Genomic DNA, 27,286 nt, shown 5'->3' with positions numbered 1-27,286 from the left:
TAGATAAAGATTTGTTTTGCTCATTTAAATGTAGATAGGGTATGGATATTGCTTTGTCCGAATTGAAACCCTACCCGAACTAAATAACCTTAAAGTTTGAAAAAAAATTACAATTATACCAAGCTATATATAAATAAAAATTAGGGTTCTACACTTCTACTACCCTCTTTCCAGCTGACTCTCTACTTCATATAGATCCTTGAACGTTTTGTCCTCAATCCCCCTCTAGGTCTCACCCTCTTCTTCCTTTAACATTGCTCAATAGCTTTCTTTCTCCCGGTCTTAATTATCACTATGACAGATTTTGTTTGTCTTGAATTTGCAGGGAAAAGTTTCTGTAGTTGGAGTCTGTGATTGAGAAGAGAACACAAGAGCGTCAGCAATTCTCAATTCAAGGCAAGGTGTTCTGTCTGCATGTTAAACCAACAAAGTTTCCTTTTGCTTTTGAATTTTAGTCCAATAGTGTTGTTTTTTTTTAGAAATCAGTTGCTGTTATGGACAAATTAATACTCATAGCCAAGGATAATTTTCCCAACTTCTTTCTTTTTGTCCAGCCTTACTTTGCTTTATAACATGTTTCTCTTTGTTTTAAAAAAAGCAAAGAGCACAGCAGATATCCATTATAGTTTGTTTTTCAATTCTCAATATTTTAATGTTGTGTGAATGAAATTTCTAAAAGCCAACAACATTCAATGGGATGGAAGAGAATTGTTCAAGAAATAAATGAATTGGCAAGGATTGTTTGCAAGCCTGGTTTTTGAATGGCAGCATGTTTTTTGTCTGGCTAAGTTCTTGAACAAAGATACCAGAGATCTGATGAAAGAAAGATTTGGAGACTAGAAAAGATACTCCAAACATACATATACCTAATGGATACGAGAAAAGATATTGAAAAACCTGAAAACCGACTCGTAGATACTTATTGTCATTCTTATTTCATAACACAATTTTTTATATTAGCTAGATAGCAGGCCTTTATATATATATATATATATATAAAACTAGGCTCTCCCTAGAATTAAAAAGCTTTGGCTAAAAAAATGCATTTTTTTGTTAATTAATTTAAATCATTTGAGTTTTAATTGATATTTTGTTTTAATTTTTATATTTTTTCTATTAATAAAATACCATTGCTTCATTAAAATAACAAAAACATTAACAAAAAAAAGGAATTTCAACAAGAAGAATATATTTTTTCATAAAATTTAGATCATTTAAGTTTTTAATAATATTTACTGTGGACAGAATAACTATTTGACAAGATCATTGAAATTAACTTCAGTTATCAATTTCTCATGCTTGCTATCGGACTGGCAGCAAACCTTGCTGCAAAGCAAGGGCTCAGGAATACCTGCACCAGTGTTGACTCATATCAAAAGGTATTCGGATTAGCACGTGAGATTTCAATATAATTGCAAATTTAGAAAAGAGGAGACTTCGCTTTATGTCAGTCTCGGACTACCCTCTTATTATCGTCTTCTGTAATTACTATTCACTAATGCACAAGTTTCATGCGCAATACGAAATAATGTTAGGTTACACCATCGTGTATGTCCCAAGATCCCCATCAGAAGATATGGGATAAAGGGTTTTATCAACCCTATGAAAGGACTTAGTGCATGCTGATTTATTTCTTTTCAGGGAAATGCGGGTATATGAAAATTGTTGCAATTGCACAAATTAGATGTGACAAACAACACACATTATTATTTCTAATAGAGAAGAGGTACATTGAACTAACAGTTTTGATGTCAACAGTCATGGTAACAACATTCGTGCAGGTATTAAGGCACCTGTATCTCTTCTTCATGCTTCTTCATCAAAATCCAGAGTCGTCAAATGCAAACTGATCGTTGAAAAGAAAAATTATAATCAAGCCTACTGATGCATCTGCACATATAGAGCCATATAGCCTCTTAATTTGCATATTCAGAAAATAACATATTTCAACAAATCGGGATGTAACACCAAAGATTTAAAAGAGCTGACCTGTTTGTGTCAATTCTATTGATTCTTCTTTAGCTTAGAAGTGTTAGAAGTTGATGATCTAGGATCGGGGTTGGAAGTTCGAATTATGAAAAGAAAAGTTTCTACAAGCATTCCAAAAACCAATCCAAGAATGCCTCCAGCAGCACTCTGGAATGTTAGAAAAGTGTGCCATTAACATCAATCTAGAGAAATAGAAAAGAATGGTTGGACCAGTGTGTGTGCGCGCGCGCGCGTGATTGTAAATGCACATGTAAGCATGTGATAAAAGACAATCCCAACCAACAAGATTGCAGATGATTTTTTTTTTAAATCTAGGGTGGCATTTCTTAAGAAAGCAGATAATTTGAAATGCTTTGAGGAGTAAAAACAACTTTAAATGGAGGGAAAATAGCATCTGATGTTACCATGGCAGGACTGTGGCCAAACAAAGCTCTAAATGCTGCATATCCAACCAGATAGCCAGTAAACATGATAAGAACAACATGCAAACCTGCAGAAAGTTATGATTGACAAAAGCTTCAGGTTAACCAAAATAGACAAATTTGAAGATTTGAAAAGGAGGAAAGTTGTCTCCTTACTTAGAGGAAATTAAACACGTCTAGAGAGTCACTACAATCACAAGCTAGGAGATGCATTAAAAATGCAAATTATCAGGGGCAATGAACTTTATAAAGGGGCTCTTGTCGGGGATAACAAAATAACAAGAAACTTCATATGGCTACAGAGAATCAGCAAAAATCAGTCACTAGTAACTCAAGTTGTGAAGTGCACACAATGACTGTGTTAGATTCTGTTCATCCACAGGTGAACAACTAAAAGGATGCAATTAAAGCCCGGGACAACAATCCCACGGAGTCAATAGTTTGACATAGTGCAACAACACTTACCAAAGGAAAACTTCAACTAGGAAAATGTGCTAAAAGAATTGCAGGGAATAAAAGAGGGGAACCAGACATGTTAATTGAAGATGTTAATGTAACTTGACACTTTCCTACCTTGTCACACCCCGTACTATCATCCATTTAAAAATTAAGCATTTGTTCACTGACTGAATATTGGGAATGATACTCCCTCAATCAGAAAGATTCTACAATTCAAAGATTTCCCGTTTCCGAATAATGCAACTCTTTTTTCCGAGGGAGGGAAATAAAAGCATGAAAAATAGATTCACTGATAGCTGGGATACATTCTCAACCGTCTTTCTTAATTACCTTAACAATTTTTTATCATACAATTGAAGGCAGCAGGCATGCATGTAGCAAGATTGTGATTCCATAAAAATTAAAATTTGCAAATCCCTCCCAACTTTCTCCAAAATAAAACATCACTAACCCCACAAATTCAACAGCAAGTGACTGACCATATATGACCAATTCATTAAGAGTTGGATTAAAGTGTAACTAAAAATTCGAATCCTGTAAAAAAACAATAAGAAGCAGATGCAAATGAATGAAAAACTGACCAAAGCCCATCTGATCCTTATAAGAAGAGAAGGGCTCATCGGTATTCTTCCGCGGCGTAATATCCTTAACTAGCTCTGCATACGCTTTCCTCTCTGCCATTTCTTCAAGTTTCCTCAATCTCGCCTTGAGCTCTTCACTCTATAGTAACAACAACAACAACAATAATAACCAAATTAAAAAAAAAAAAGTCAAAACAAACGAGTGAATAGAGAGATAGAGTGCTTTTCTTTAATTATTATAACCTTTTCTCTGGGCTTGGGGCTGGATAGGATGAAATTGGAACCGGAGAAGAGGCGGATCAAGTCGGGTGGTCGGGTTGAGGGTGGGGATCGGATCCATATACTACGGAAGGACTTGTAGTGTAGGTTATTTTGAGAGGAGAGATTGAGAGCGAGATCCTGCAGTTCTCGAGGTACATCCCCGTCTTTCGAAGCTGAGAGGAGAAAGGAGCGGATAGGTTCGGTCATGGAGATTCTTAGTCCCGACGGTGGGTTTCGCGGCTCGCTCATGTCCAGGATTTGGTTCTCCGATCACCGATATTTTTTGTTTTGTTTTTTAATGTTTTCTGTGTTTAATTTTATTTGAAAGAAATTACTTGGATCTGTTTGCCTTGAATTTAAATTGGGCCATATCGGCCCACGATTTCTTGTTAAATTATTAAAAAGGGCGTATGCTAAATAAATTTTTACTTTTTTAAAAAAATAATAAAAAGCTCAAAAATCAAAATAAAGTTAAAATGGTGCAAAACTCTCTTATTTGAAAATACTTTTGAGTAATAAGAATATAATTTGTCTATGGTTTTTAAATATAATATTAGATCATCCAAGTCTAGTTTTAAATGTTCAATATAATAAATCCTATTCTTATTTATTTTGAATCAGAAAAAATATGAACTTCTCCTTTTTTTTTTTTCACTAACATAATAATAATAATAATAATAATAATAATAATAATAATAATAATAAAGAAAGAGACTTATGATGATAGTTTTCATAATCTATTTTTTACCCCAAATTTCTATATGTGTTTTCAAAAATTAAATTTTCAATCCAATTCAGTTTTTGACTTATAAAAAAATAAAAAATAAAAGAGTTTAGGAAGTGAAATAAAAAAAAAAGAGAGAAAACATCTAAAAAATCAATTTTCACCCAAAAATACCTCAAAAATACCATAATAATCTATATAAACCACCCAATAACCCAAAAACAACTCAAAATTACTATTAAAAAAATGAAAATCAGTTGAATCTAAAAAATCATTTTTTTGTTAATTTTTTAAATTAATTTTATTTTCAATTTTTTTCTTCAATATTTGAAATGCTTTTTTTTAAAAATAATTTATAAGATTAGAATTAGTTTTCTATTTTACCACCTTTAATTTTTTATTCTTTCAAATTTAATCTTTATTCTTTTTATCGTTATTTTTTTTATTTGAGATAAATTTTTTTTTTTACATTTTCATTCTCCTAAAGCTTTTTTTTTTCCCTATCAATTTTTATCATGTTATTTTTACTACATTTTTTTACTTTAGAAAATTTAATTTTATCATTCAACACTAGATTTATTTGGAATTGAGCTCCTTAAGTAAGTTCAAGTTTAGGATTTCACATGTTATATATTTTAGAGATTAACCCAGTTTTAAGAAATTTGTCCAAGTTTGCTTGATTTTTATTTTCCCTTTCTTTAAGCTCGTGGTTTTTAAGTTTCATTGTTCAACAATTATTCAATTGGATAGTGGGATCCATAATTTTTATTTTTTTCTGTGGAGTTTTTTACTAATTTAAAAAAAAACATGGGTTTTCTCATGTTTGTTTATATGTTGTTCTTTGTTGGATTTACTTTAGTTAATGAATATTAACTTGGATTTACTTTGCTCGAATTGGTTTATTATTTTTTTTTAAAAGATGATTTTTTTTCAATTTCATCATTAAATATTTTTATCATTAGCGATTAGACTCCATTCTTTTTCTTTATATGCCTTTTATATGATTTCTTGTGAATTTGCAAAATGACCTAAGTTGTCATGAGTTTTTTTATTTGTCGTTTTTTATTGGATTTACTTTGACAAATTTTTTAAGTTGATTTTTTTTTTAATTTCATCCCTCAATATTGTATTGGTTGGGAATTATTATGTTTATTCCATCCTTCAAGGTTGAGATATTTTTTGGTATCAAGCTTCATGATTTTCTCTGATTTCTTTTTTATTTGTCTATTCTGGTCCCATCGCTTGGACTGCGGGTTTAACGGGTTAGCTCGATTTTTTTTCTATGATTGCTCTTTTTAAATTTAATATTTTTTGTGTTTTGTCCTTTAATATCAAGTTATTTTGAAATTGAGTTCCGCGATGTTTTCTAGTTTGCATTATATTTGATTATCTTATTTACATTATCCATATAATAAAAATTGGTTTGCTTAGTGTTTTTTGATTACTTTTTAAATTGATTATCTTTTCAATTTTATCATTCGACATGAAAATATTTGGGATTCAACTTCGGTTTTTTTTTTTATATTTCTATTGGCTTGTATATCTTCCATACTTGATCAGGTTGATTCATGTCAATTTTTTTTCCTCCATTTTTGATTGAATAACTTCATTGTTTGTTTTTTTCCTAACTTTCCTTCTTTTTTTTGGCAAGTTTCATGTTTTAATTTTTTTAAGCTGCTTTATATTATAGTTTTAAAACTCGGCCCGACGGGTCGACCCAGAACTAGGCTGATCCGAAGCTGGAACTGGGCCGAGTTTATGAAAAATAGGGGTAGTTTAAAACTCGGCCGACCCGGCAAAACCTGTTGACTATTTTTCTTTATCAAAACAATGTTGTTTTGATTTATAAAAAATGGGGTTGACCTGGGTGACCCGGTCAAAACCCGATGATCCGGGTCTTGGATCGGGTCCGCCACCAAACCGGGTTTAAAAACACTAATTTATATATCATTTTTTTTCTCAATCAAGTAAATATCCCAAATCATATTATTTAAAAAACTTTTTTAAAAACACGCAACCAAATATTTTTTTTATTGATAAAACAAAAGTTCGAAGTCAAAGCCTTTATAACACACGGAAATGTAGATAGATTCGGAGCAAGAATTAAGTTAAAAGATTTGCCTCTGCCATCCTATATATTATACGATCATGGGCAGGCAAGGCATTGAGAGAAATGAATGATATCAGTCTGTCTGCCAACATATAGTTGCTCCGTGTAGAAATATGCTTGCTCACTCCCATCGTTGACCATCATTTGCCCAAATCCTTCATGTTTCCATTTCATCAATTCTCCCGCACCTCCTCCTCCTGTGATTAACTGGCCACACACATCGCTCTTTGAATGCTGGCCACATTTTTTTCCTACCACAACCACCTACAGCCACGCTCTTTGAATGCTGGCCACATTTTTTTTTCTTTTTCAAATTAGCACAATATTTTTTTTTTATAAGAAAATAAAGAGTTAATGCTATCTGCAAGCCTCAAGTTGCCTGGTTTATACTATCACCGGCAACTTTCTTTTTTTAAAAAATAGTAGAGATAATTTTATTAAGAGTAATTTTAAATATTAAATTTAAAAAATAAATAAATACTACCGTTTTCACAATTATAATAAAGATCATATTTATTTATTTTAAAATAACATTTTAAAAATAAATAAATATTAATCTCAATATAAAAAAATAACACACACACACACACACACACACACACACACACACACACACACACACACACACACACACCAGTCTAACTCCCTCTACCCAAAAATTTTAGGGGAAAAAAATTCCCAATTCCTCGAAACTTGTTGTCGTTTTCTCCTCCCTTATTCAATATATACACACCCCCCCGAAGTCACCCATCTAAACAACTCTCCCTACCATACAAAACACACTACTCTTCGAGTTAAATAAAAGAGTGTCTCCTCTCTTCCCTCTCAAATGGCACCGGCTTCTTTCCATCACATCACAAACACAGTTTGTGTGATGGACGCTTCAGGCAGCCTTGGGTTTAGCTTGGTTGAAAGGCTCCTCCAAAGAGGCTACACTGTTCATGCTGCGGTTCAAAACCATGACTGTAATGCTCAATCTCTCTCTTCTTTTTATTTATTTGTTGATCTTTTACTAACTACTTGGCCGGACGTCTTTCTTTCTGTCGTTGTTTTTGCATGCATGGGCCAATTCATAATTGTCTTGGATGATTTGAATCAGGTGAGTTGCAATTCGGCGGCCTATCTTGTGATAAGAAGAAGCTGAAGGTTCTGTATGCAGATCCTTTTGACTATAAGAGCATAATTGATGCATTAAGAGGCTGTTGTGGTGTGTTCTACAACTTTGAGCCTCCACAGGATCAATCCTCCTATGATGTAAGTTGATCTTTCCTTTTCATGATCTAAAAGTACATTCAACCGCACTTAGCATATGAGATCTCCGGCCGACACCTTAGAGTAGATCAAGAAAAAGCAGCACAAGCTACCGCGCGCTGCCTGGTGAATACAAGCACCGCGAATTCACCCTTTTCAATATATTTCTCTCTCTCTCTCTCTCTATATATATATATATATATATATATATATATATATATATATATATATATATATATATTAGAATGGTTAATAACAGCTAAATCATTAGTCCAATAATAAAAGAAATCTATAAATAATTTTTATAACAGATCTAGAATTTATGCTAAACAAACCGAGTATAACTCTTAATATATTTAATGATTGAGAGAATGCCAGCAAATTGCAAAGTTATCAACAAGCTCTGAAGTTTAAATTAATTAATAAAAGGGATTTAAATTCATGTGCTTTGATGTTATGCCCTTCGTTTACTAAAAGTAATTAATAATGTAGGTGCATAATTGCATGTCAATTTAAACTTTAATTTCCATGGGTTGCATTACCATCACAGCTCACCGAAAAAAAGACGTGTATTAATTATAATTGGAAGTTAGGCTAACTTTTTATCCATATATAACTAATTCACACACTAATAAGTTTTGTACATTTTGACTTTTGATAGGAATTATTTTTTAAAATATTTTTTGTTTGAAAATATATTAAAATAATTTTTTTATTTTACTTTTTCAAATTTATTTTAATATCAATATATTAAAAAATAAATTTTTTTATATCTTTTCAAAAATATTTTTAAAACAAAAAAAAAACAACCTCATAACCTATAAAATTATTAATATCACGGCTCTCCAGCCTTTTGAAAACCTTTGAAAGGGACCGGCGGCCTGCTTAATTATTCTTGTACACACAACATGTTAACCAGTAATTAGTTTTAATATGTTCAATTCGTCAAGTTCGTAAGAGTTGTTAAATGGCTTTGATTAATTGCTTGACTTCTAGGCTAATTGGGCTCATCACGGTTAAGGGTCTCCTCTATTATTAGCCAAGGAAAAGTCTTCGTTATTACAATCGACCACTTATACTAACAAGAGGCCATATCTGTTTTAATATGCTTTAAACCTTTGAGAGAGACGGGTGTCGACCGATTGTTGTCTAAATCTCGGGTTAATGGGCAGCAAATAAGCGTTCAAATTTCTGTCCTCTTGACAAATGAAGGGCCGTTGGTTCCGTGCAGGAATTCATGACAGAAGTGGAGGTCAGAGCAGCTCACAATGTGCTAGAAGCGTGCGCACAAACTGAAACAATTGACAAGGTCGTATTCACGTCCTCAGCAACTGCTGTTATTTGGAGAGATGATCGCAAGTCCATAACAGCGGACTTTGATGAGAGACACTGGAGTGACATCAATTTCTGTCGTAAATTCAAGGTACCAGCTTCTTTTATTTACTTATTATATGAACTTCAATTCTAGTGTTAATTACGTGCAATTATGTATTGAATTTAAGATCTCCTCCAATGAATCAACATTGTTATATACTGAAATGAGTTTCTGGGCAGTTGTGGCATGCTCTGTCAAAAACTCTAGCAGAGAAGACAGCGTGGGCAGTGGCAATGGACAGGGGAGTGAATATGGTATCTGTTAACGCAGGGTTGGTGATGAGTCCTGATCTTTCCATCAAAAACCCATATTTGAAAGGAGCAGCAGAAATGTATGAAGATGGGGTTTTTGTGACTGTTGGCTTGAACTTCTTGGTGGATGCCCACGTTTGCATCTATGAAGATGTGTCATCATATGGGCGCTATCTGTGCTTCAATCATGTTGTTAATCGGCATGAAGATGCTGTTAAGCTTGCTTCTATGTTAACTCCTTCCGCACCTTCACACCCTCAAAGGTTAGTACTTCATTACTGGGTGACATAATAACTGACTGATGTTCAAAATCATTGATTATAACATTTTTTAACTGCGCTAATGAAATAAATTTCCTCTTTCATTATTCAACCACAGCTTTGACCAAGATTTGAGAATTATACAGCAAAGGATAAGCAGCAAGAAATTGAACAAATTGACGGTTGATTTTGAGAGTAGACCCCAGCTAGAGAATTGATGGAAACCTGTCTGAAATTGTTGATTGGTGATAGAGGCACGCTAGCTGATCATCACACTTGCAGAAGTATTAAATGTTGTACTGACGTGTTTGCTTCATGGTCATGTAACTGTACCATGCATTCTTAAGTCACGTGATCATGGCTAGGAGGAGCGGGTAAAAATCAACTGTGATAAGAAGAAGATGTACATCATCAAGCTGTTAATAAAAGGCAATGGATTTGATTTCTGCATTTCATCTCTGCGTGCTTTGCTCTGGACTTGATGAGAAAAACACCCTTTGTCCTCAACATATATGCTGTAAATATTTCAACTGTTCGAACTGACGATTTCTGTGAAAGTAAGGGCTCAATATTGGCATCACATAAGGATGGACTGTACAGAAAACAGAGCAAGGACTCTGCAGAGCACTAAACACATGCATCTAACCTGTCCGTTGAAGATTTCTTAAGAGATTTCGAACCTTTCATTTTATATATATATATATATATATATATATATATATATATATATATATATATATATATTCACCCTTAAAAAACCGTACTAAAACCCAGAAATATCGAATAAAAAGAACACAGGAGCAAAATTTTAGAATTTTCAAGAAAAAAGAAATGGGATGAGAAACTTACGATCGCGTTCACTCGGTTGGTCCTCGTAATTTTATTTATTTATTAATCCTCACTTCTAAGCCATCTTTTTTTGATATTTGTGTATTTGTTAATGCCATATATAATATTTTTATAAAAATATTTTTTAATTAAAATTATATTATATATATTTACATTAACATATCAAAACCATAAAAAAAAAACACATAAAAAATCAAGTATATCTTTTCAAATGGAAAGAAACTTGAACGACAAAAATAAACACACCAAAAGATAAAAAGGAGCACCAAGGGCTCCCTAGATTACTTATCTCCATTATTACTACGAAGTGAAGTTCATGCTCGTCTAGCTTTAGGTCCAAACTAGTCCAGTGTCCAATGCTTCACCGCATATCGGATCAATTTCTTTAATGTAAAAAAGTGGAGTCATTATCAACATATTTTATAGCAGTAAAAAAAAATTATTGTGAATTAAAAATATTATCTATTTAATAAAACATGAGGAGGATTAAATTAAAAAAATTGTTAATATAACTAAAAAACAAGTTAGGAAATTAAAAAATAGATATAGAGTAACATATTTAAATATTGTGTTGCGGAGAGCTTTTTAAATTTTATTTTATTTAATTACATGACAATTATTTTTTATGAAAACAATAATAATTAAAATCCTGCCAAAACAAAATGATTTTTTTAGTAAAATTTCTCATTCCCTCTTTTTTTTCACGAAGAGATAAATCTTTTGTTCTATGTCCTTTATTTAATTAAAATAAAAAAAAACCATCAGAACAAATACAAAGAAAAATGGACGGTTTGAAATAAAGGTAAGAAAGGTATCCATTGAACCAAAACTCCTTTTGTTCTCCGTTTTTGACTTGGCCTTTTTTTGCAACATTTTTTGTTTTTCAGAGAAAATCTACTAATTTTGACGCGGACGCGTCAAAATATATAAGAACAGTTCCCTGTCTGCACATTACCGTGGGAATTTGTTTTCTGTCAATGCCGCCAAACTCAGCTTAGATGGCTACTTGGAGACCATTTAATTTATATTTTTAAATTAAATTAGAAGAGAATTGATTTAATAACACACGATTAAAAATTAAGTTCATTCCTAGAATTTTTTTTAAGATAGCGTTATTTTAACATTTTCTTTTCATATATTAAGATAACATCTTTTTAAATTAATCTAGATCAACTCAGATTAATTTATAAATTTTTAATCCAAAAATTAATTAAATAAAATTAAAAAATAAAAATATTTCACAATATTGCACTTATTAGAAATGCTATCCAAAAATAAATTTTTTTATTTTTAAAAATAAAACTCATTCATATTAAACAAAAAAAATCATAGATGAATTAGAATAATCTCTTCAAAAATTAAACATGAATTAGAATAATTTATTCAAAAATTAAACGTGTACAAAATAATTAAAAACAATCATTATTTATAAAAGGCTAAATAAAAATAAATAAATAAGAGAGAACATGTATTAATTTAAATATAAATAAAAAATATTAAAAAAACATCAATTAAAAAAAATAGAAATAAGAGAGAGAGAGAAATAGGCTAGACATTGTTGGGCATGACAAATCAAAGTAGAGCGCTTGTCCCATTTGAAAAGGGATTGTACATGCGGCCCTTTGTTTTTTTTAAGTTCTAATAAGATAGACGACACGTTGTCTGCCCCAAGTTTTTTTTTTAAAAAAAATCTATATAATGCATTGTCTACTTTTTCCTAGATTTTGGGCATTGAGATGCTAAAAAAAATTGAGATACATAGTTTTTTGCACTAGAAACTTATTTTCAATCTATTTTTGCCTAAAATAACTAGAAAAGACTCTAAACACATTGATAAACCAATAAACGATCTTAAATAACAAAAAAACTGGCATAAAACCCAGAAACCAAAATTTTCATATGCTTAGATTTTGTTCTTAGAGCAGTTTTAAGGTGGAAAGACATTAAAATAGAAAATATCCTCACCAAATAGAACTCGTCGATATCATAATCAACCATTTTAGTTGTTGAACTTGGTGTCAATGATGATTTTTTTCCTTCTACTATTGGAATTAGCCCATAATTTTTTATGATGAGATCCAAAGTGTATTTTGCACAGTGAATTCCCCACAACTTTTAGATTTTCTTACTAATTAATTGATCCATGCTCCATCGTGGGTCAGATTTTTTTTCTAACAAAAAAAATTAAATATACAAGCTTTTTCGATGCGTTTTTTATATAAAAATATTCCAAGTGTAAATCAAAATGCTTATGGATGAGTCTGATTAAATAAATTGAGAACTAATTGTGTTACTAAATAGAAAAAAAAAATTAACGATAATTAAAGATAAAACTGAAAAAATTATGAGACAAATATAAATTAAGATATTTAACTGACACGAGTCATTTACTCATTTTGTTTAATAGCTTTGTTATCAAAATTAATTTTTTACTTAATCAAATAATAATAGAAATAGACAAAAACATGAAATTGATTAAATAAAATCAAAGGGAAAAAAATATTATGTAAGGTTACATATATTATAAATATTATCCACAAAATTTTAAAAAATATTTTTTCAAAATAATTGTTTTTTTATTTTTTAAATAAAGCTTATTTATATAAAATAGAAAAAAATTATAGATGAATTAGAATAATCTCTTCAAAGATTAAATACATTCAAGATAATTAAAAAAAATTGCTATCTAAAAAAAGCTAAATAAATAAAATAAAGAATCAGAGAGAGGTATTGATTAAAAAAATAAAAATTAAAAAAGGGTCTCAATTAAAATGGTCATTTTCAAAATCAAAAAGCAAATAAGAAAAATTTAATGGAGCCAAATAACTATTATATAAATGCTCAAAGATTAAACTGAAAAAACATGAATTTTTTTTAAAAAACCTCTAACAAACTTGACTAAACTAAGGTTAATCTTCCATATCATAACCTCTAAAATTATATACCTATGCCCAGTTAATAAGCTAAGTTCCTAACCAATTCAATATCAAAAGATGAAATGAAAAAAATATTAATTTAAAAAATTTGCTAAAATAATAAAAATAATAATCAAAAGAATAAGAATTAAATTTGATAGAAAAAATTTAGAGGATGAAATCATAAAAATTAATTCAAACAAAACAAATGATAATCAAAAAAATATAAACCACATGAAAATCCAAGAGGAGAGAGAGAGAAAAAAAACACTACCGTTGTCAAACCAGAGTTTCGATCACCTCACGTGCCGCCCAAGAATAGAGGGGTTGCCGAAAAGATTCGATCATCACCCTTGAAGATGATGTTTGACCATCGGATGACGCTGTTTGTGTCGCCAAAACAACACAACCACCAACTATGTGTTGGTGCGTGTAACACATGCGTCAATTATTTTTTTTAATAATATTTATATTTATAAAATTACTAAATCACCCCTTTACCACTATAATAATAACAAAAAACCTAAATGAAAAATACAAAAATATCCCTGGATGTAAGTTAAAGAAAATTCTATTTTAAAAGACATTTAAGTCATTTTACTTGCTTAAAAATGGATAATACAAAAATGTATTTGTACTCCAGCTTTAAGAATTTTTGAATTTAAGTGTATAATAGTGATTTTATTGTGCAATATAAAAGTAAAAAGATTTAATTGTTCCATTTGAAATGGATCATTGTGACATTATAATACTACTTCTAATAGATAGTTTTAAGGTTTTGTTTTTGAAGAGCAAAACGAGTATTTCAATTATGGATTACCATACTGAAATATTCATATTTTTTAGAGTTCTTTTAATAGTAAAATAATAATTAAATTAATTTAACTTTAATCATATTGATCTCATTCTTTACTTTAAATGGCACACTATCTGCATTGGTTCAAATCTAACACTCCATTGTGCAGCCACGTCACTTGTATATGATTTTTATGGGTTTGGGAAAATTTAAGAAACGACCCACCATTTCTATAGATAGTATCAATTTTGATTCTGATATCAATTTTTTGTATATTTTTTTTTTAAATTGAAGAATTTTTATTTAAATATTTCTATCCCTGTTCAATTATCAGTCAAATTGTATAACAATGGACATTATCTTGTAGAAAACCTAACATTTTATGTCAAGGACTAACAACAAAAACCCATTTAATATGTCTAAATTATTTTAAAAATATTGATGCATAAATGTTTTTTAAAATCAAAATTTATCTCAATAATTGAAGGGAAACATTTGAGGATTGCTCTTTCATTTTAACAAGTGTTGGTAAAGCTCCTTTTATATATACATACTAAAAATTGAAAAGAAAATCCTTTCTTGAGCAATGTTAGAATGCCAAATGTTATGAATTTTATTTTTTTGTTATAGATAAAAAATGAAAACTTGGTGTCCTTAAGATTCGAAGCAACATGCATTGAGATCTTCTCTAAATTTCGAGTCTTCATTATCCCTCTTCAAAATGTTTATTTGGTCATATTTCCACTTTAGACACTCAATTTCTATTTTCACACCCATCTTTCATTTGATAGTTTGCAGATTCTGCTCCATATCACAAGGCCATGGATCCAAAACCCAATCCGTTACTTAATTTATCCTTCAATTTTCAGGTTTTACCTGCTGCTGATGCTGTACTCTTATCTCCATCTCCATCTCATTTTCACTGCAAATTTTAGTGAAAACCCGTTTGAATCTAGTCTTGGATGTGTTAACTAAAAACCCATTTCATAAATTTAGGTAATTGAGTGTGCTTCCTCTTTTGATCAGGTAATTGGAAACCCTTTAATATCAGTTCTTGCTGCTTTGGATGCTATTTTAGCTCAAGCTCCGTGTTACTCGGTCCTTGATGTGTTAATTCAAATACCCGTTTCTCAAATTTCGCTAATTTCATATCTTTGCTTGATTTCCAATCAATTTTAGTTCACGGGTCTCATGTTTTATGTGCTGATTTTATCATCTTTGTTTACAAGTTAGGGTTTCATCTTCAAAGTTTAAAACTTTGATATTATTTGGTTAGTGGGTTTGAAGTAATAAAATGGATTGCAATAGGGATTTTTCTGGTGGAAATGTGGTCCATGTAATTCCAATATCAGATCCAGAGAGTTGGATTCTAAATTCCTCTGATTCCAATTCTGTTTGGGCTACAGAAGATGATTACCGTGATTGGAACAATTCTGATATCCTTAATGACAACGCTTCTTCCAATTCCAACTACCAATCCTCAACACGATCCGGTAGCGAACCGCCAAATAAGAAATCAAAAAACAATTCCCAGGAATTGAATTCGAAGAAGTCGATTGGGAAAATGTTTTTCAAGACCAAACTTTGCTGTAAGTTCCGTGCCGGCACATGCCCTTACATCACAAACTGCAACTTTGCACACAGCATAGAGGAGCTTCGGCGTCCCCCTCCAAACTGGCAGGACATAGTGGCTGCCCATGAGGAAGAGAAAGTGAACGCCGTGGATGTCAGGGAGGAATTTCAAATCCCATCTGTAGTGGGATTTGGAGCGGAGACACAGAGGTCTTATAAAGGGAGGCATTGTAAGAAGTTTTATACGGAAGAAGGGTGTCCTTATGGAGATAATTGCACGTTTTTGCACGATGAGCAGTCAAAGAATAGGGAGAGTGTGGCAATAAGTTTGGGGCCTGGAGGTTATGGAGGAGGCAGTGGAGCAGGAGCAGGAGCAGGAGCAGGAGGTGGAGGTGGAGGTGGAGGTGGAGGTGGAGGTGGAGGTGGAGGTGGAGGTGGAGGTGGAGGAGGAAATGCAGGTAGCAATGCAGTTAATGTGAAGCCATCAAATTGGAAGACTAGAATTTGTAACAAGTGGGAACTTACTGGATATTGCCCATTTGGGAATAAGTGCCATTTTGCTCATGGAGTAGGAGGTATGCCTTATGAATTGTGAATTTTGTACCATTGATGATTTCAGTTTTTGGTAGGGGCTAGGATTATCAGCTGGAGACATTTTCTGTTGATTATTTGGGACTGAATAAATGTAAAAGATGGTGACTTTGATCATTTAGAAACAGTTGTTTGGTTGCATATGTTATTTGAGAGCGCTCCAGACTAAGAAAGTTGAACATGTTTGATTGATTTTAATGGTAGACAAATAGAAGAATTGTGGTTTCTGGGATATTTTTTGGGTATGTGGCTGCGTCACACATAATAGATATGCCTATCTTTATAGAAGTATTAGCTGGCTTGAGCTACTCATTGAAGGACTTATATTTCTAGTTTAATGGCTTAAGATGTTCACATGTCTCAGTTTCTGAATAAAATAGATATTTGTCTGTGTTCATGACCTGAAAATGCTTCTGTTTTTAGGGCAGTTTTGAACCTTCTATTGGAAAGTAATTAGCTGCAATTACTTCATAACACAAGGTGTATGATGATTTTCCAGCTAACCTGGGACTTGTTCGGGTTTTGTTACATTAGTTGGTGCCAATATGAATGCTTAAAATGAGCTATGTTGCTGTTGTTTCCTCTAAATAACTATCAAAAGATAGCTTTCTTTTTTTCCCAATTAAATTTAAGGTAAAATGTAATTTTGTCTTTCCTTGTATTAGAAAAAGCAGTTAGATTTCATTCCCCCATTACTTCTGGTCTGGTAAGCTGTGGTTGATGTGTGTTGCTTTAACAAATTATAGGTTGGTTTTTTAATGCAAGCTGTTGAAGGATTCTGCATATCAAATGAGAGTTGAAATGCCATTCTTCTCTTGTAAGCACCTTAGATGTACATGTTTTCTGTTGTAGGCATGTTAGATGTCTTGTGGTCATGTTTATGACTATGTGAGGATTGCTGGTTTTATCCTTTTATTTCTCTTTAGATGGATAATAACATGAAACTCATAGAGCTATTTGTTTAAAGAGGATTGCTAGTTGATGTTCTCTATGTATTAGATTAATGTTGGTTTCAGATTACTAACATGATGATAGAGCTGCCCTTTTTTTTCTCTCCTTTCTTTCTCTGTTTTTCTTTGATGTGATTGAAGTATTTTTTATGTTAACTTAGGATTTGAATTGTCTGGCTGCAGAGTTGCACCGATATGGTGGGGGGCTTGTGGATACAGAAGATAAAGATTCTTCTTCTGTCACTGTTGAATCAAAGCAGGGAGGAATGCCTTCAAAAACTCCACCAGAGACTGCGGTCGCATCAGTTACTTCAGTGCCTCATTCAGATGTTTATCACCTAGGAGTTTCATCACAGAGATCATCTATTCTGATTCAGAGACCAGGACAAAGAACTCATGAGAAATGGAAGGGTCCAGACAAAATCAGTAGGATATATGGTGACTGGATCGACGACATTGAATAGAATCAGAATTCTTTTCTGTGTAGCATTCTGATAGAATTGAAAATGTTCAAAGACTTGTGCAGGAAGGCTAAATGGCCAAGTGCAGAGTTTGTTTTCTCAAGGCATGAAGATTTTGGGAAGCTTCAGCTCTTAGGTTGAAGAGGTCCATGCTTACTGGCTTCAAGTTTCTGGATGATACCTTGTTCAATGGCCAAGTGCAGAGTTTGTTTTCTTAAGGCATGAAGATATCAGGCCTGTAGCGTTTATGCATGAATTTTAGTTTCTGGTGGAAATTTGAAGCTTTCACTACATTTCTAGTGTAGATCCTTGTAATCAAGCATGATAACTGGATGTCTCACATCCAAGGAGAACTGTTATCTTTGTAGTTGTACCACTTTGGATAAATTTTCCAATTTAGTAATTAGCTCTCTCTCAGTCTCTCTCAAAATCATTGTTGCTTTACTTAGAATGTGCAGGTCAGCAAGTGATCCATCAACATCTGTCATGAATTTGCACATTCTGAGGTATGTCACTGCTAGTTTTTGTTTTGTGGATCATTTGTTTTATGTATTTGTTTCATATATTGATTTCTCTAATGAAATTCATCAGGTATTAATTTGCTTCTCCTCTAGTCTAACTCTGCTCTCTATTGCCCCTGGCTGCTTAAGCATCTGTTTGCCTCAACTGATTGCAATGGGGCTCAAATAAAGGTGAGAGCCTCGACTTTTATCTGACCATGGGCAGCAGTTTTGATTTTTAACTCACTGTGCTAGAAAGGAGAGTCACGATCTATTAGGTATTTGGACGTGCCCAATATTTTATGCTCTACAAGGTTGTAATTGCTTGGTAAACAGAAATTTGAAACTGAATTAGTTGGGTCGATTTTGAGATTATATTTAAATGCATAGACCATGAATTCTACCAATGTTGTGAGACATTACCCTCAACCTTTGCTGTGCAAAATTTATCTTGTATGTAATTGTCTCGCCATTGTTTTTGGTGGAGATTCATATGGTTGACATTAGCGATGCATTTGTTGTTGGAGTATGGTTTTTTGATCAAAATTGGTTTGGATATGTGGGTGAGGACATTATTTTTAGTCACCCCCACAGTGGAAAGTACCCAGAATTGCAGATGCCTTGTGGTTGGAGAATGGAAGCTTTTCCGCTGCCCGTACTGGGCAGCTAATTTTGTCTCTGAATAAGCTTTTTTCTATACCAATCCTTAAGTAAGGATTCATCATGGTTTAATGAGGAAAATCATGAGACAATCCCCAAAAAAAATATTATTTGTAGGAGAACATGGTTATAATAATAATAATAATTTGGACCATTTTGCTGACATAATTAATGAAATCCTAAGCATAATTACCAATAAAGTAAATATTGAAGAACTAATTCAAAAAAGAACAAAAAAAACCTGACTTGAGTTAGCATATTAAATTCGTGATGTAAGAATGAGATAACACTAAAAATAATATATATATATAAAATTGAAGTTCAACTTTTATTAAGCAAACTATATGATGAAAAGAGAAATTAAAAAGAAAAACTAGTTTAAAAAAACATTGAAAACAAACACTAGTAAATTTAAGTTTATTCGACTAACTTACAATTTGAGACATGAGATTGAAATAACTCTATAGAAAAAATTAAAAAAAAATTATGAAACTCGAGGTCTAGTAATCTAATATTGAATGATAAAATTAATAAAAAAAAATCAATTTAAAAATATGGCTAATTTTTGAAACCCATGATTCAGGTCATAAGACTAAGATTATCCTATAGAAAGCAAACATGAAAAAATCACGAAGTATAATTTTTAATCATTCAAAATTAAAAAAATAAATAAATAACAATCAAAATAATAGAGACCAAACATGATATAAAAACTAAATGAAAGAAAATAATGAAGGATTAAATTGAGAAATAAAATAAATCAAGAAAAGGATGAAAAAATAACAATCAAGAGAATAAGAACTAAATATGGTATAAAAATTAAATGAAATAAAATGTTGAAAGATAAAATTGAAAAAAAAATCAAGAAAATGATAAAAAAACAAAACAAATAACAATCAAATGAATGATGATCAAATTATATATAAAAAATATATGAAATAAAATACCGAGGGATAAAATTAAATTTTTTTTTTAAAACATTAAAAGCAATAGAAATAGCAATAAAAAAAAAAGAACCAAAATCAATACAAACACAAACTGATAGAACACATTTAATTTTTTGAAGGGCCGACACAAAATATAAGGCGATGAGAGAGAAAAAAAGAAGAAAAAGAAAGAATGTCAACTAGAGCCCAAACGCTGCTCCTTCATGCACATACGCCTGACCAACAAGAAAAGAATGACGCAACATTTTCAATGTTATTGTGGAAGGTGGTGTTTAACCACCTGGAAACATTGTATGTGCCAACAACTTTTATTTTGTGATTATATTTATGTTTGTTAAAAGACTAAATTTTCTTTTATTTAAATTAATAATAGCTAAAAAACCATGATAAAAATATAAATAAACCCTAGGATATTAGTTTTAAGGGCAACGTATTCATTTTATTATGCAATTAAAACGTTTGAAAAACTCTATTATAGTATTTTTTTAGAATATTTTAATCATTTTACTGTAATCAAAATGGTGTTGTTGCATCATAACCCCAAACTGCCAAGTGCCAACAACAAAAGCAAAGTAATCACAAGTTTGGCGATAACATCACTCCAGATCCAATCTTGTTTGTGTATCCACAGGAACGTTTGGTACTGCGTTTGTACTTGTATTTCGTCAAAATTTGAAAATTTTTTTATTTTGCTAAAAGCGAGTGCGGTTTGTACTTTTTGGATCGTTTTGATGTGCTGATGTCAAAAATGATTTTTAAAAAATAAAAAAACATCATTGACATGCATTTCGGCATGAAAAGTTATTTGAAAAGCACCCGCAACCACACTGCCAAACACGCTGTGATAGGTACAAATGATCCGAGTCTGGTCAGGTTGAGTGGGATTTTTTGAGTTTGGTGATCATACGAAAATAGGACAAAAGACCTAAAAAAAGAAAAGTGTCCTTGTTTTGTCACAATAGAAAGAGAGAAATTAGCTGAGCCAAAATCGCTACTTTTCAGACAAAACTCCCCATCCTTCTCACAAAGACTCGCTCAGTGGCCATGATCTATTCTGTGTCAAGGACAACAAACCAATCTCTCCACAACCAAGGACAGGAAACTGATCTCTCCACATCACCATTCAAAATCAAGCCACCTTCTTAAATGTTCCCAACCACATTGAACTAACAAAACAAAAATATTCTTTTCTTTCTTTCTTTCTTTTTTTCCCCACCTTTTAGATTCGTTTTCTTATGGTTAAGTTTCCCTTCATCCATGCAAAAACCTGAGGTTTGCAAAATTCCAAGCTCCGGCCAGCCATCTAGGCTAATTAAATTTCTAATCGATGTCATCTAATTCTTCATCATCCTCAACAACTCTATCTATTGGCTCTCCTCTAATAAGCCTACTTGTAACCGTAATTCTTATTGTGGTCTTTTTTATAGGTTTCTTCTCTATATGCTTTTACAGATGTTTTATGGAAGGCATCATGCACAATTGGCATCTCAGGCAGAATTCACGTGGACTTGTAAACCTGGCCAGTTCGAAAGAAAATCCTGGACTTGATTCTTCACAAATACAATTTTTTCCTACATTTACGTATTCAAACGTCAAAGATTATCGACGTGAACAATATGTACTTGAATGTGCTATTTGCCTGGCAGAGTTTTCTTATGATGATCTACTGCGCCTTTTAACGGTTTGCTACCATGTTTTCCACCAAGAATGTATTGATCTTTGGCTTGAAGCTCACAAGACTTGTCCGGTTTGTCGTAGAGATCTTGACTTGCCCAAGGAAACATTGGAAAAAACTCGGATACGAGACCACAGAGCGGACATTAATGTGCATGATGCTAATGTAACAAATGCGTTGCTAGAGCATGCCATTAGCATTCATATTAGAGAAGATAGTGGCGAGGAAGGTGGAGAAGGAAATGACGAAGTAGGATCGACTCATGATGCGGACAGACAAAACGAGGAGCATAAAAAAATGTTGGGATTGTCAAGGTCACACTCGACAGGGCACTCGATAGTTGCAACTAGAGAAGAAGAGAATAGATATACTTTGCGATTGATGGAACATGTGAAGGTAAAAATTACTAGGGGACATTGTGCAACAGGAAGTTGTATTACATTTGGGGACTACTAAAGCTTTATGAATGATGGCTATGGAGAGTTCTCATGGTGATCCCATGCAGGGGTGGAACCAGGGGAGGCGAGTAGGGGCTCGGCCCTCCAAAATATTTTAAATTTTTGTATTTTTAGTATTTAAATATAAAATAATATAACATATTTTTATTTTAAATAGATAAATTTTTTAATAATAAATTATATCTTGAGTTCTGATCCTTTCTATTATATAATTCCAATTCCGCCTCTCATCCCATGAAGGCATCAAAAAAAAATAACGCTTTTATTATGCTCATCTTTCTTTTCTTTTCTTCTCTTTTCTTACACTATATTTTGATTACCTTATTTGAAATTTCTTGATAAGTCTTAAAAACTATACAGAATCTATTCAAAATCGGCTTGCCATTTTCTGTCTGGTTGAGGCCTCGGAACAATGCATAGAAAGGAGCTTATTGATTCCCAATTAAATTTGGATTGAGGTAGTACCTAGCTTTCTCTCTTGTTGTATATGGTTAGATACTTCCTCTTATGCAATATGACATGGTTGAAACTTTTAAAAATGGATGGTTGAGAGCTTCTTAACTGAGATTTTATGAATGCTTTCTCCTATAGAAGCAATTTCCTCGTTGCTGAAAGACTATACAACAAAGTTTTAGACTGCACTGAAGATCATTAAGTGATTGGAACATATTCCCAATTAATGGTATTAGAATGGGGTAGCCAGGGTAGCCCCTTATTTTTGTTGTTATGGTGACTAACCCTGATCATACTTCTAAGCCAGAGTTTTTTAAAATCCTCCATATAGTTTGAATCAATTGCGCATTCCATTCATATTATCAAACCGAGAATTTCAAAAAGGCTTTCAGATTTGTATGGCAGACTAACCGATGCGATGAGATGGATGATTCCTAGCTACCTCGCGAACACTACAACTATCACTGTGATTCGAAGTAGCTTGATTTTGTGTAGTTGAGACATGCTCAAATTTACAAACATGGGAAAAAGGAAATTTCACGGAATTCCTGGCTTAATGTTCTTGATGAAAAAGAGAAGAAAATGCTGAGAAGAAGAATCAAAAGGAATTGTCTTGTTGTGCCTATTTGTTAATACTGGCAATGTTTCAATGCGGTCTTATTCCATGATGACATGACCTCGTACTGCTGTACGATTCAAACACACCAGACTCAGGAGTGAAATTCTGAAGAAGCATTTTAAATGTTCCGGCTTTCTGAATAGGCAGGTACTATCTGTCTCACCTTTCTCACGTTCAACCTTGTTTTATCCCGTTGTACTTGTAAAAGCTCATGAACTTAGCTACAAATTCTGACAAGAAAAGGTACTTTGTTAGAGTAAGCCAATTTTATAATTGGAAATGTAAGGTATTAGCATCCAATTTGATGATCTTGTGGGTGATATTGGAAGGAAATGCGAGGGGCCTGCACTCATATCACGTGTGAATTATACGCAGCAACCATGAAGCTCTCAATTACTTACCTTCTATCCTCATAAACCCGGCAACCGTTGTTCTCATTTGCCCACAAAATAACTCTTCTTGGTTTCTCATTTTCTTTCTTTCAATACAGAGGTCTTCATTCTGCTTCATGAAGATAGCACATAAATGACAGTGAAATCAGTGATATGCACCATACTAAAAAGATTAGCTCAATTACTCGGCTGTCATTCATACATCATCGTTGTATGTCTGGGTAAAGACTCCGATTTGCCTTTGAATTCGGTCATCCAAATGCCTCTTTAGTTCTTCCACTAATGTCTGCAAAACAATCAAGAAAATTGCTTGAATTCATAATTTTCCAATAAAAAACAAACGCATCTTGATGAGAGTGCCTTACAAAAAAAACAAATTGGGGACACAAATTGTGCTGCAACAGAATTTGAAGCTTTTGTCTGAAAAGAAACAACCTGCATACAGAAGAAAGATCAGTGAGTAAAAGCATGAAGCCAGGTATGCTTCCTTAGTTATATCCTCATCTTCCAAATACATTTTTTCTTCATGAGTATTAACAAAAGGTTCGACTGGACAAATTGACTTGGACCGACATTCCCTTCATGTCTCAAAAGTTCTAGTCACTATAGTCTTTGATTTAAATGATCCTATCACTGCAAAAGCTCCTAACCGTTTAGAGCTTTGCTCTTCAATTATACTTGTAGCAATGTCTGCAATTTCTTTTTCCCAGCCAGTCAAAACCAGTTGTTCTTCTTTAAAGGGATAACTGTAACACGCAGGAAATTTGTCAAAGCTAGACAGAGTTAGAAAACAAAAGGAGCAAGCATGTATTCATTTGTTGACTCGTGCTGTGTTTATAATTAGTTGATTAAGGATAAATGTAGGTAATTGCGGACTTAGTCTTGCGTACTTCGAATGCCAGGTGGCCTCAAATGAACGAATGGCTTGCTGAAGGCAACGTTTGGACTTCTCTGCTATGTTGTTGGCTAACTGGTCAGGTAATTCAATGTCTTGTTTTTTAGCAATGAAATGCAGTACTTCAACAATCTAAAGAACAGAAGGAACAAATCACAGTCCTGAACTGAAAAGAGAAAAGGCAGTGGAACTATCAAATGTTGAAGAATTGAGATTTTATCTCAAAGAAATCTGAAGCAAATATTTACCAGTTCATCTGAAGGTGGAAGGAGTGGAATAACCATGCAGAGGGGACTGAGATCGTGGAGCCTGGAAATATCATAGCAGCAGAAGATGACTTTGCAGTGGCCTCTATAAGTCTGTAGGAAGCTTTTGATTCGGAGTTGGGCATCCTTAGAGAGACGCTCTGCCTCGTTTACAATAATTGCTGTTTTTTACATGAATGCTAATATCATTTTTCTTTTTTATAGATTAAAACTATAACCAATTGACAAGGCCGTCAATTATCTATATTGAAATGAGCGGATGTTTCCACACCTTGGCCGTTTATATATGTTTCCTGGAGTAGATCCAAAATTACTTCTGTAGCATGCCATCTTATTTCAGATAGATCAATCTGAATGAGCTGTGAAGATACTTCAATTTTGACAGGAATGTTAGAAATTGGCCCGCTTCCACTCTGAGATAACATAAATACGAAATTCAGGGTAGCTGAGGAGGGTGCCTTTCGAAGAAACGAAGGGGAAGATTCTTAAAGCTAGAAGATGGATGGAACCAAGACACAGCAAATTTATAGTAATTATTTTTTGAAAATATTTTTTATTTAAAATTATATCAAAATAATATTTTTTTATTTTTTAAAACAACAATGCATATAAAAAATATCTGAAAACTATAAAAAAATAATTAATTTATAGTAAAAAATAATTATTTTTTTAAAAAAATATTTTTAAAATACAAAAACAAACTAATAGATATTAAAAAAAACTCGACCAACCACATTTAAACCATGGATTAATAAAATCAGATAACAGAAAATAGCACCTCATAAACGACAAAACTAGAATTAAAGACAGCCAAGATGCATACCAGATCGAATTCTCTGATTTCCTCCTTTGTCTGTAAAAAGAAGGTAAGCAGCCATTACAAGGCCGTAAACACCAAGGGAAAATTAATACAAGAACAAGGAAATCACTGAAGGACCTCAGTTATATCCATTCCAGCACACTCTCTAAGCATTGCTAGAGCCATCGTTCTCTTTCCTACCCCTGGAGGTCCTTCAAATATACAATGATTGTAATGCCCACGGCATACCTAAGAATTCACCAAAAAGCCCATTTAGTGTAAAAAAAACTATGTACGTTTACAATGCTGGTCGACGACTGTCGTCAAAAACCACATATTAACTCCCTATAAAAAAAATATCACAGTTTTGAAATATTTTATCCGTGAATAATATATATTATATTTTAAATTTTTTTTAAAATTTTAAAATTTTAAATTAAATTGATTTTTTATATGATATTAGAGCCTTAATAATTAATCAGTTACGAGTTTGAATCTTAATATCCTTATTTATTTAATAAAAATTAAATATAAAATAATATAAACATGTACAAATTTCAAACCAAAATAATTTTCACTTGAGAATGTGTGTTAGAGAATAATATAAATAATATCTTAAAAGTTCATCTTAAAATTTAAGTTTTTGAGTTAAATTAGTTCTTTGCTAAACAAGACACTAGAACAGCTTGTGACAGTTGCCTCAATTTTCTTTTTATGCATATAAAAATAGATGTGTTTGAGAGTGTAATAATAATTAATTTTTAAAAATTATTTTTAATATCAACACACTTATTCAATTTAAAAATATAAAAAACAATTAAAAAAAATCATGAAATACAGTGCTGCACCCAACCCGTGACAGCCTTAAGAAAAAAACAATACAAGCGATTCAAAATTTCTTTCGTGAGAACCCCCTTCCGTACTGCAAGGGACCGGACCAATAACCTAAATTGAAAATGGCCTTGTGTACTTCTCACAAAATAAAATAAAATAAATTCATGTAAATGTATATAAAAGCATACCGTACTCCGGATGGATTCAGCCTTCTCCCTGTGACAGATAAAGTCCTTCAAAGCCTTGGGCTGATATTTCTCCGCCCAGCTGAAAGTATGCCCTACTTCAGGCCTCTCTCCTTTAGCAACCGGCGAATGAGTGCTTCTACGTGATGCTGCCCATGCTGTTACCATTAATGGCTCATAATTAGCTGTCCTCATTCTCTTGCTGTTCTCATCTGATTTTCTCATACATTGAATATCTTTTGTGTCGGAAGGATGATCAAGAGAATTGTCTGGTTGCGTGGACATATCTTGGCTGCGACTTTCTTTGGATTTTAACCAAGGAAAACACAAGTTGAAGAACGATGCCATGGCTGAAGGGTCAAAGTAGCAATAGCTAGCTGTGTTTTTTTTTCCAACTTCGGAATTAATTTAACAGCTGAGAATTTGGAAACTGTAATTAGAAAGGAATTTTTCTATAAAAAAAGGGGGAAGATTTAAATAATATTGATTCGAGCATTAGTTAGAGAAGAGTAATAAGCATCGACAACAGTACCAAGCACGATTCTAAACAAGTAAAGATGCCATGGTTGAATTCATAGAATGTGTATATATAGGATCAACAAGTAAAGCACAATTCTGGGTACAGCGTGGTCGTTGTAGTTTGCATTTATACATGAGCAACTTTGTTTTCTAAGAATATCAACAGTGACTGAGTTCGTTGCATGGAAAACGTCAAGAAAAGTTTCTGATTTACCAAGGACCAGGAGCCTGTTTCTTTAGTTCTTGGCATCGTTTTGCACAAAGGCT

At 32.5% G+C, this 27,286-nt stretch overlaps 5 protein-coding genes across 12 annotated transcripts; 3 read left to right on the top strand and 2 right to left on the bottom strand.

Moving 5' to 3' along the window:
- LOC133700773 (uncharacterized) lies at positions 1 to 4,033 on the bottom strand. Of its 8 annotated transcripts, none has more exons than XR_009843475.1 (6): positions 3,695 to 4,032; positions 3,452 to 3,590; positions 2,394 to 2,479; positions 1,990 to 2,136; positions 1,742 to 1,890; positions 1 to 348 (listed from the first exon to the last, which is right to left on the bottom strand). XR_009843475.1 is itself a non-coding variant. In XM_062124433.1 (5 exons), exons 1-4 carry the CDS (start codon positions 3,959 to 3,961, stop codon positions 2,005 to 2,007), a joined length of 624 nt encoding a protein of 207 aa, XP_061980417.1. In that variant the 5' UTR covers positions 3,962 to 4,033; the 3' UTR covers positions 1,686 to 1,846; positions 1,990 to 2,004. The 8 variants fall into 8 exon arrangements, 3 of the variants coding, with proteins under 3 accessions (XP_061980417.1, XP_061980416.1, XP_061980418.1); XR_009843476.1 differs by lacking the exon at positions 1 to 348 and adding an exon at positions 1,173 to 1,351 and having other exon boundaries at positions 1,742 to 1,846; positions 3,695 to 4,033; XR_009843474.1 differs by lacking the exon at positions 1 to 348 and adding an exon at positions 1,173 to 1,351.
- Positions 4,034 to 7,292: 3,259 nt separating this feature from the next.
- LOC133700998 (cinnamoyl-CoA reductase-like SNL6) lies at positions 7,293 to 10,133 on the top strand. Its single transcript, XM_062124749.1, has 5 exons — positions 7,293 to 7,511; positions 7,646 to 7,800; positions 9,029 to 9,220; positions 9,352 to 9,686; positions 9,802 to 10,133. The coding sequence occupies exons 1-5, from the start codon at positions 7,376 to 7,378 to the stop codon at positions 9,899 to 9,901; spliced, it is 918 nt and encodes a 305-aa protein (XP_061980733.1). The 5' UTR covers positions 7,293 to 7,375; the 3' UTR covers positions 9,902 to 10,133.
- Positions 10,134 to 14,823: 4,690 nt separating this feature from the next.
- Positions 14,824 to 18,223, top strand: LOC133702143 (zinc finger CCCH domain-containing protein 12-like). The gene is made up of 2 exons (XM_062126383.1): positions 14,824 to 16,390; positions 17,540 to 18,223. The coding sequence occupies exons 1-2, from the start codon at positions 15,538 to 15,540 to the stop codon at positions 17,818 to 17,820; spliced, it is 1,134 nt and encodes a 377-aa protein (XP_061982367.1). The 5' UTR covers positions 14,824 to 15,537; the 3' UTR covers positions 17,821 to 18,223.
- A 2,897-nt stretch (positions 18,224 to 21,120) lies between these two features.
- On the top strand, positions 21,121 to 22,111 carry LOC133700721 (RING-H2 finger protein ATL29). The gene has a single exon (XM_062124360.1). It carries the CDS (start codon positions 21,252 to 21,254, stop codon positions 22,053 to 22,055), a length of 804 nt encoding a protein of 267 aa, XP_061980344.1. The 5' UTR covers positions 21,121 to 21,251; the 3' UTR covers positions 22,056 to 22,111.
- A 1,192-nt stretch (positions 22,112 to 23,303) lies between these two features.
- Positions 23,304 to 26,785, bottom strand: LOC133701943 (replication factor C subunit 3-like). The gene is made up of 11 exons (XM_062126141.1): positions 26,504 to 26,785; positions 25,620 to 25,730; positions 25,506 to 25,535; positions 24,954 to 25,095; positions 24,665 to 24,843; positions 24,412 to 24,548; positions 24,172 to 24,267; positions 23,896 to 23,956; positions 23,724 to 23,807; positions 23,531 to 23,630; positions 23,304 to 23,359 (listed from the first exon to the last, which is right to left on the bottom strand). The coding sequence occupies exons 1-11, from the start codon at positions 26,783 to 26,785 to the stop codon at positions 23,304 to 23,306; spliced, it is 1,278 nt and encodes a 425-aa protein (XP_061982125.1).
- Between the last annotated feature and the right edge of the window lie 501 nt (positions 26,786 to 27,286).

This window comes from Populus nigra, chromosome 8, assembly GCF_951802175.1.
Source record: "Populus nigra chromosome 8, ddPopNigr1.1, whole genome shotgun sequence".
Classification (NCBI taxonomy): domain Eukaryota; kingdom Viridiplantae; phylum Streptophyta; class Magnoliopsida; order Malpighiales; family Salicaceae; genus Populus; species Populus nigra.
This window is presented reverse-complemented; position numbering and strand designations above follow the sequence as displayed.

What these genes read in the sequence shown, in the direction of transcription:
- LOC133700773 (XM_062124433.1), bottom strand. Translation starts at nt 3,961, where the DNA reads ATGAGCGAGCCGCGAAACCCACCGTCGGGACTAAGAATCTCCATGACC. An exon ending in GCCCCAAGCCCAGAGAAAAG is followed by an intron (nt 3,591 to 3,694) that starts GTTATAATAATT and finishes TTGTTACTATAG; the next exon opens with AGTGAAGAGCTCAAGGCGAG. An exon ending in TTGGCCACAGTCCTGCCATG is followed by an intron (nt 2,137 to 2,393) that starts GTAACATCAGAT and finishes CTAACATTCCAG; the next exon opens with AGTGCTGCTGGAGGCATTCT.
- LOC133700998 (XM_062124749.1), top strand. Translation starts at nt 7,376, where the DNA reads ATGGCACCGGCTTCTTTCCATCACATCACAAACACAGTTTGTGTGATG. An exon ending in AGGATCAATCCTCCTATGAT is followed by an intron (nt 7,801 to 9,028) that starts GTAAGTTGATCT and finishes GGTTCCGTGCAG; the next exon opens with GAATTCATGACAGAAGTGGA. An exon ending in ATTTCTGTCGTAAATTCAAG is followed by an intron (nt 9,221 to 9,351) that starts GTACCAGCTTCT and finishes GTTTCTGGGCAG; the next exon opens with TTGTGGCATGCTCTGTCAAA.
- LOC133702143 (XM_062126383.1), top strand. Translation starts at nt 15,538, where the DNA reads ATGGATTGCAATAGGGATTTTTCTGGTGGAAATGTGGTCCATGTAATT. An exon ending in TTTTGCTCATGGAGTAGGAG is followed by an intron (nt 16,391 to 17,539) that starts GTATGCCTTATG and finishes GTCTGGCTGCAG; the next exon opens with AGTTGCACCGATATGGTGGG.
- LOC133700721 (XM_062124360.1), top strand. Translation starts at nt 21,252, where the DNA reads ATGTCATCTAATTCTTCATCATCCTCAACAACTCTATCTATTGGCTCT.
- LOC133701943 (XM_062126141.1), bottom strand. Translation starts at nt 26,785, where the DNA reads ATGTCCACGCAACCAGACAATTCTCTTGATCATCCTTCCGACACAAAA. An exon ending in CTGAATCCATCCGGAGTACG is followed by an intron (nt 25,731 to 26,503) that starts GTATGCTTTTAT and finishes GTGAATTCTTAG; the next exon opens with GTATGCCGTGGGCATTACAA. An exon ending in GAGGCCACCTGGCATTCGAA is followed by an intron (nt 24,268 to 24,411) that starts GTACGCAAGACT and finishes TGCGTGTTACAG; the next exon opens with TTATCCCTTTAAAGAAGAAC.